At 47.5% G+C, this 9150-nt stretch overlaps 1 protein-coding gene across 1 annotated transcript in view; it reads right to left on the bottom strand.

Moving 5' to 3' along the window:
• Window positions 1-626: 626 nt before the first annotated feature.
• The window catches only part of foxo1a (forkhead box O1 a), a 40097-nt gene continuing 31573 nt past the window's right edge, over window positions 627-9150 (bottom strand). Inside the window, exons 2-3 of the mRNA XM_083637869.1 lie at window positions 5591-5782; window positions 627-5280 (exon numbers count right to left, since the gene is read on the bottom strand). Of these exons, the coding sequence (XP_083493995.1) occupies window positions 4105-5280; window positions 5591-5782 (1368 nt within the window). The 3' untranslated portion in view covers window positions 627-4104. The remainder of the gene's footprint in view (window positions 5281-5590; window positions 5783-9150) is intronic.

Below are 9150 nucleotides of genomic sequence, written 5' to 3'. Positions count from 1 at the left end.
TGGCCTAGTTTAGATTGCGAATGTGACCCGAGGCCAGGCAAGCGCCTAATCGTTCATGCTGAAGCCAACACATATTCCTGTTCAAGTATTCATGTATGTATTAATGCACAATATCAAGGAGAATGGAGTTTGACTGAGATATACGAGGGATCAGTGTTGCTAAACAAACGGCTGCAACAGACTTTCCACGGGCAACCGTTTGTTTTAAACAGCAGTTCATGGTGAAACCATGCCCTCTTTAAACTGTAACTACTGCTTCATACTTTAAGCTAGACACTCCATTTAAACTTTAAACGAGTCACCACTTTTAGGACTCTATCAGCTTAGTTCAGCTTTAATTTGTCTTTTGTACTGTTGGAGGAATAGCATTTTACATTTTAAGCTTTTTTCATCCTTTATAATTGGACCGTATGGAGCCAGCCTTGAGTGTGTCTCACTCTAGCATACTGTACTTTTTAAAATTCACACACAAAAAAATAAAAAATGTGACAGTTCACACAACTTTAACACTACATACATATACAATGACAAGCACCCATGATAGTTTTGGAAATAACATTTTGTCTAATGATGTATGATGAAACAAACAAAATGAAAATAAAACAATGACACATCTTTAACACAGAAGTACATTTATTTAGATCTTAATACATTAATATTGAACAAGTTACATATTCTTATTGATTGCAAATCACACAACACAATTCCAATTTATTCCTGTACATAAGTTAAATGTAACAGAGTTTATTTTAAAATATGTAATGGGTACTCTTCCTCTTGTTACGCAGAGCACTTTGTTAGAAAATGTAAGTAAAAGTGCAATGTCTTTCTACTCATAAAATTACAAAAATTGGTCCAGAATCTGCCATCTGAGCAGGACTTATCCGACAGACTATTTTTCTTTTTACAAATGTAATATCTTTACATTTCTTTCAATAATTTGTGTTTTTACACTATTTTTCTAAAAACTGTAGCTAAATACAAGAAATACAACATTGTCAGTTTACAAAAGCTTAGCATATCAATCACTGCATCATCTATTTTCTAAATAAACTTCATTTTTTCCCATATAACTATCTGGAACACAATTTTGACAACAACGACACCATAATATCTCACAGCGCTATGATACAATAAAATATCTCTGTCAAAAGTTCAAAGCAAATGAAAATATAACAATAGCAACATAAAATAATTAAGGAATACAATGCATAGATTCAATCATTTAAAAATGCAGAGATATAATTTACTTAGTACAGCTCTTTTACTGTATTTTTCTGTGTTTATAGTGAACTCTGTGACACCGACTACATGGATTAATTTCAGTTTATCCTGACTTGAGTGACCGGCACAAATATATAATTCTGAACATATTACATGATAAAAATGCTAAATATATCAGTTTGACTTCAAAGGCAAACTTGGCTATAGTACACTATGGCATGTTTGGGTAGATAAAGGCAACACCTAGCACCAAGCCAAACAGCAGCTTCTTTAACGGCTTCTATGCAGAGCCTTTCGAAATGTAAGAATTTCAGTTTCCTCTTCTTAAATCCCCGCCCCATCTCTCTGGCTTAAGAGCTATGCCGGTGGCATCCAATCACGTGCCTTCGTGACGACACGTGATCTGTGACAGCCACTGATCTATGTGGTTTCTGGGTAAAATCATACAATAAACATGAATGTTTGATAGGCAGTTTTCAGTTCCGGCTCTGTATCTACAAGCCAGCCGGTCTATCTCCCAGCCAACCAGTCAACGTCATGACAAGCAGTCAAGTTTACCGAGCCGATCTTCACAATGATCTTCACAAAGATCGCCAAAACGCTGTACAGTATTTGTGACTCTGCATAATTGGTCACTGACAGACTCTGACAAGCAAATTGTTACTACAGCAATTAGAGGGAGAAGCGAGGCGGAAAATGCAAAATGTACAAGCTATTTACTTAACACTTAGTGGTGCTTTTCAGGCATGGGGCAACTGTAAAGATAATGAAGATAGGGATCTAATATTAACAAAAGATGATTGGAGCTATCAAGTCACGTGTTACCAGAAATATCAAATTTTCAAACGTCATCTCTTGGCTACCACAAAAAGCATGGAGAAAGAGACAGAGATAGGTAGAGGTAGGAGGGGCACAGTGAAAGTGGAGGCTTCTTAAAAGCGGTAAAGCCAATGTTATTGACAGCATCAAAGGGCTCTTCCGACCTAATAGGAATCCTACCTCAGAGACGCACTCATATTTTCAGACAAAAAACAAAGCCCAAAACCAAACACAATTCTGAATTTAAATGGGGAACAGTTTGGTTACTCACAGTGTCTTTAATGACAAGCTCTAGCTGGTCTTGGACTCAGCCATGAGGTGAAAACAACAGCTAAGAACGTCTTTTATCCACTGACCTCCGCTAACCTGGACTCATGACATTCGCAGCGCCGCAAAGCGTTCAGGAAAACCTAACAACTACAAGCTAAGGTCACTCATGCATCATTTCTGCTCTTCTGAATAGTGAAAACTGGGCACTGAAAGAAAAAATAAAGAAGAATTCACTGTACTTTTCTTCAAGACTGTTGGATTTAAGTATATTCTGAACCATGGAAATTTACAATATAAAAACCTTCAAGCCTGCAGTCGTGAACTACTTTGTTAGGCACAATAAATAGGCCTCTGTGGTATTAAGGTTCAGAGTGACAAAGCAAATTCTGATGTCTGTGTGCAGGTTATGCACCAGCATAGATCTATATTAACCACAAATAATTTAGGTCTCAAATATATACTAAATCTAGTAAACATCTACGATATCATTTTAATATACATTCTGAATGTATGTACAAGAAATAAGAAAGTGTATGAACATCTTACAGCCTGATTCAGAAAGATCCTCAGAGCGATCCGCTCCGCCACCTTCGTCCTCTCGTTAAAAAGTCTGATCCAGTTTTCTCTGTGAGCTCGTTTCTGCTGCCTTGATTTTTGTTTTCGTTCTGTAAACACTATGTACTGTACAGTCTTAGAAAATACACTATGAGACTGCACCTTTTACAAATGGTTTGATGACATATGTACATTGATTCAGGCAAGAACAAAGTGAGTTATTATGTAACATCATCCAAGAATCCCTTGAGAGGTTTGTCACTTAAAATCATGTCAATAATCCCCCAACCCCACTTCTGCCACAAACCCACCTAGGCATACATGCTAGGTTACCTTCATCATTCGTTTGTAGTGGTAATCAGTTATCACTACACTATACATAGAAAAACTTGGATTGTGGAAACACATGAGTAAACAGCATGATAGTTTGTGCAGTTTGACAGGTTTTGCTGCTGTTGCTGGGATGTAGTTGGCAGTGTCACATGCAAAAATAGCAAACACAACCAATATATAGTATCTGTCACCTTAGTGAGTCAACCAGAGAGGTGTGGCTCTGAAGTTAAGGCAACGCGTTTGGCACTTAGTTTGTACATGATATTTGATATTTCAAAAATAATTCTGATATCATCTTAACCGCGGTTCAGGGGCCCCAATGGAGACATGTGTCCTCACTAGTCTCAGACCCCCTTCTCACCAAACGCGAGCATAGGCGATAAACTCGCATGTCCTCGCACTCGCCCTGTCAAACCCTGCCCCGCTGCTGCAGCTTGGTTGGCTGCATTGCTGTATTTCCGTCTTCAATTGGTCTATTTCGGTTTTGGCCCCTCCTCTCGTCTTGTCGCCTGCGATGTCCTGACGCCAGGTATCCCAGCATGCTTTGCAAGCTGGTGAGCGACAAGATGGCAGCGAGGGAAGGAGGGGCATTTCGAAATCGACCAATTGAAGACAGAAATACAGCAAGGCAGCCAACCACGCTGTAGCAGCGGGGCAGGGCTGACTGGGCGAGTGCGAGTACATGCAAGTTTATGGCGGGCGGTGTGTAGGGCCCGTCAGTGTGGTGAAGTGATGAGAAATGTATTTTTGAAACTGAAATGTTGATGGTACAGAATCTGCAGGTGTTGTGAGGATACAATAGGTTTTTCATCTCAAATGAATTCTGATTGTGTCTTTTACCAAACAGCAACAACAATAAGTCAGTTGAAAAGAGCTTGTTAGCTGGTAGGCCGACTACAGTCTCTACCCTGACACCCAGCTGTGTGTGGTGGGCTTGGCCCCGTGGGGGAAACCTTGCTGGGTCACCATAGGCTCAAAGTTGAAGTCCAGTGAGTCTCCGTCCATCAGAGTGTCGTGGAGGATCGTCTCCATGTCACACTCAAACCTCTCGATGGACATGTCGTCCAGGTCACTGGGCAGCCTCTCCGGGTGCGGGGGTTGTGGCAGACCCGGTCGGCCGTAACCATTGGTGTTGAGAGGGCAGAAGCCACCGGGCATGCCTCCCATGCCCAGGTGGCTAGAGAGGCCGTAAGGCATCTGCATGGGGTTTTTGGCCATAGGCAAACGGGTGCTGCCTCCGCTGTGGCTCAGGGACATCAGCAAGCGGCCGTTCATAGCGACTGGCGTGGGCGGGGCTTGGCAGCGCACGCTGTGGGGGTGAGGGTGAGAGAGAGCGTGCGGGTGACCGTTACCTCCTCCCATGAGTTTGGCTCCATGCTGCCCGCTGCTGTACGGAGGGAGCATGGACTGAGACACCACCGTGTCCACCGAGGGCAGGAGTTCTCCATGCTGGTCTGTGTCTGAGGTCAGCAGCTCCTTCAGCAGCCCAGCGGGGCAGCCGTACTGGCCCATCGGCGGCCCAAAGCTGGGCTTGGTCTCCGGCAGCGCCTGCATCGGCATGGGCGACAGGGTGTTCATCCCCGCCTGGCCGTAGACACACTTGCGGTAGTCCTGCTGAGGCTGGGAGCCCATGCTGGGGGAGCTGTAGGAGGGATACCCAGGGCTGGGCTGCATCATCGGGGAAGGGGAGGACTGGGAGGAGCCAGGGGTTGTCGCCCCGCCTCCAACCTGGGTATTGTTGGGCGAGAGCAAATTGAGGTTGTCCAGGAGGTTCTCCATGACGTTCTCCGAACTGTGTCCCAAAGAGCTGGTCATCTCAGTGAGGCTAGGCAGCGTGGCCGTCATCTTGGCCCCAGGGGCCCCCGGGTAGACCATGTGTATGTCCCCGTCCCCGAGGTCGTCTTCGGGCATGAACGGCGAGAGGCGGCCGCTCAGAGTGCTGGCGTTGGAGCTGGTGCGCGGCCGGAAGCTGCTCCAGGCATCGAAGTCGTCGTTGCTGTGGGAGTTGGGGCTGCCGGGCCACTTGGAGTAGGAGCCGGGGCTGTCGGCCCCTCCGTCAGGTCCGCCCTGCAGGGACAGCTGAGGGCACAGAGAGCAGCGCCACAGGGACAGTCAGTGTACCAACCCAGACATGTGCCAGAGAAATTCACCATAGGCTGTGCACAGTGAATACAATAGAATTTAGACAGTAGAACACAGTAGAACAGTAAGAATGTATGGGGGAAAAAAGAGATCAAAACATGTTTTAGTATTTTTTGTAAGTTACAAATACTTAATTTACTTAGAAAAGTAGAGAGAGTGAGGGAGACAGAAGAAAAAGCTGTGTTCAATGCTAAGGCCAGGTTCAGAAACGTAACCACTCGTGCATAAAACAGCTTCATTTCTGTACCTTCTTCTTAGCGGCTCTTCCTCTGCTCTTGGTGAACTTGCTGTTGTTGTCCATGGACGTGGCCCTGCGGCGCGGAGACTTGCCGCTCTTGCCGCCCTCCGGGTTCAGCATCCACCAGGAGCTCTTCCCCGTCCCCTCGTTCTGAACGCGAACAAAACGGCTGTGCAGCGACAAGTTGTGTCTGATGGAGTTCTGGAGGACAGAGAGAGAGAGATAGAGAGAGAGACAGAGAGAGAGATAGAGAGAGAGACAGAGAGAGAAAGATAGAGAGAGAGAGAGAGAGAGAGAGAGAGAGAGAGAGAGAGAGAGAGACAGAAAGAGAGAGATAGAAGGTGGGTGGAGAGAAGAAGGGAGGGAGAGATTTGTCTTTGCCCTTTTACCAAAACATCTCATTTGACAGTAGGTCTGCCATAGCACACAAGTGTAAATCCAGCTTTACAGGTGGGTCTCTTTTCAAAACATGTTTGGGTTGACTGTTGACTAACGACGGAGAAAAGGCGGGTTTAAGGTCACTCAACAATCTAATGCCGTGTGCTATTCGTGGAACAAACAGAAACACGCATACACACATAGAAACACACACACATGCACACGCACGCACGCACGCACGCACACACACAATAGGTGTCAATAGGTTTATTCCATGAGTAATACATCCTGAACAGAGTGAGTATTGCAGCGCAGACAGACTCTTATCTACGAGCGTACTGTACATGTGGGCTTTGTTTCCTTCACAAAAAACACTAGGGCCCATTGTAAACCGCCATTATAATAACACTCGCATTCCACCTGACTACGTGTCTTGTCTAAACTAGCACAGAATCAAAGAGAGGAAACACACTAATCTTTCCTCCTTACAGGAACATTAATAGCGTGCTTGGATCGTTGCTTAGTGACACCCCGAATGGAAAAACTAATTTTTTTGTACAGGAAGCAGTGAAGCATTATTAAAACACGGCAAACAAAAGGAGGAGAAAAATGGGTAAACGTCTGGCATGGTAACCCAACCGCAAAAGTGCAACATGATTTGTGCCGGTACCTTCCAGAGGCTTGCTGCTCACTATTTGAGACTTGTTTTTCAGGCTTAAAGACCTGTTATGATCATGAGAAAGACATGACTCTAAATCAGCCCAAACCGCTGTTTAAATGTGCCCATTAATCCAGGGAGAGTAATTTACGCTGTTGCTCAGTGCGTCTGGCCGCTGTATTGTTTTGTTCACCCGCCATACATGAAGTCATGTGCCTTGGCCAGACGCTGGTGTGCATGCGTACAGCTTGTTGTTTTGGAAGCACACACAGAGCTTAGCGTGCTCAGCGAGCTGACGTCATCAACCAACCCCACTCCTGCTCTGCTGTGAGTCACTCCCTCACATCTGGTTCACAGTCTGCCCTCCTCTGCTCCACCTCCACCTCCCCTTCTCCTCTAATCTGCCCCCTCCTCCTCTGCTCCACCTCCACTTCTCCTGTCACCTTCTCCTCTGCTCCACCCCCACCTCCCCTTCTCCTCAGTCTGCCCTCCTCTGCTCCCCCCGTTCCCCTCTCCTCTGCTCCACCTCCTGTTCTCCTCTCAGCTGCCACCTCCTCCGCTCAGCTGTTGGCTCTCATTATCTCCTCTTGAAAATCTCCTCTCCCGTTCTCATCTACTCTACTCTACAATCTACAATATCCTCTGCTCTACTATCTCAAGCCGCGCTACCTAGAATCAAGAACTTGACGAACAGACCCATTTTTATTTGTCACACGACACCGTTATACAACACACACATGCGGCCAGCCAGCCACACACACTCATGCTGACGGTGGCCGGTGGAATACAGTCTCTGCTCATTTTGACTCCTACATGGCATGCCCTCCCTCCGGGGGGCAGCCAGGAGCAGTGGGCAGCTATAAGCTTACAGCGCCCGGGGACAACTTCAGTCATCGTCGCAGGTCAGGCAGCGATCTTCTTGCATGTTTTTAGTGGGGGTTCTTATAGGGAGGAAAGCCCAGGGGAGCACAGGGAGAACAAGAGAAAGATAGCCCATCTGGCCACTAGACACATGGGGAGGACCACGCCACAGCATCCCAGGCAGGAATCAAACTCAGGACCTTCTTGAGGCGACAGCGCTACCGTGCCACCTCCTCGACCCATCCTCCTCTACTGTACGACCTGATCTCCTCATCTCACGTTTTCTACGTCTCCTTACCTCCTCTTCTCTCCTTTCCTTTCCTCTTCCTCAGCTCTCCTCACTGGGAGCACCTCAGGCTCTAGGGCACATGAGGGCCTGCCTGAACACTGGCCCTTTACAAATGAATGAAATTAACTCCAAATCAAATGAGCTGACTCACTCGGCCAATCGTCTTTGTCTAGTTTGCATGATCTGAGGGGCGTGACAAACCTTCCCTGTTTAGCCTGGCCAATGCATCCCCCCTCCCCCTCCCCCTCCCCCTCCCCCTCCCCCTCCCCACCCCCTATACATCAGTAGCTAGCTATGACACAAGGCCAAGGAGTAAAGTCTGGTCATGAGCCTCCCTCTCCCATGACCGCTATGAGTGCTGGTAATTTCAGCTGTGCTGCAAACACGGAATGAGTGCAATGTGAGAGCAGACGCCGGGACGTCCTGTCACAGCCCTCTATCATCCTGATGACAGGAGGAGAAACTCACAGCTCAAGTCTCCATGTCGGAGAGCCGTGTGTTAACGCCATAACGCTGCTACCCCCATGAAGCAACCAAAGGGCTACGGTGTGTGTGTGTGTGTGTGTGTGTGTGTGTGTGTGTGTGCTGCCTGTGTGTGTGTGTGTGCTGCCTGTGTGTGTGTGTGTGTGCTGCCTGTGTGTGTGTGTGTGTGTGTGTGTGTGTGTGTGTGTGTGTGTGCTGCCTGTGTGTGTGTGTGTGTGTGTGTGCTGCCTGTGTGTGTGTGTGTGTGTGTGTGTGTGTGTGTGTGTGTGTGTGTGCTGCCCCCTGTGGCAGGCAGCACGCTGCATGTCGTGGCGGGCGGCGGGGCATTTTCAGAGCAGACGAGCAGTCTGAACGTCGTGGGGTAAGAGGGCGAGGGCAAGTGCAGGGTCATAAAAATATGCTCCGATGGGAAATGCCAGGGCAGAACTCTCTGTGCCGTGTGGGGAGTGTGGCCCACGCTGTCTGCTTGGGCCAATGGAAAAGCCTCGTCTCCCACAGTGTGTGCCTGTGTGTGTGTGTGTGTGCGTGTGTGTGTGTGTGTGTGTGTGTGTGTGTGTGTGGGTGTGTGTGCTGCATGTGTGTGTGTGGGTGTGTGTGCTGCCTGTGTGTGTGTGTGTGTGTGTGTGTGTGTATGTGTGTGTGTGTGTGTGCCTGTTCATGTTTTTAAGCAGTGGCAATAAGGCAAACAGCGGTACAGTATGGTTTTGATTTTGTTCCTCACTCCACTGCAGCCAGTGATACTGTGGTCTCAAAACGCACGCAAGCGGGGGATGTACGCACGCACAAGAGCGCGTGCACGCACAAGAGCGCGCGCGCGCGCGTGCGTGCACACACACACACACACACACACACACACACACACACACACACACACACACACACACACACACACACACACAC

Source organism: Poromitra crassiceps, assembly GCF_964638095.1.
Source record: "Poromitra crassiceps genome assembly, chromosome: 5".
NCBI lineage: Eukaryota > Metazoa > Chordata > Actinopteri > Beryciformes > Melamphaidae > Poromitra > Poromitra crassiceps.
This window is presented reverse-complemented; position numbering and strand designations above follow the sequence as displayed.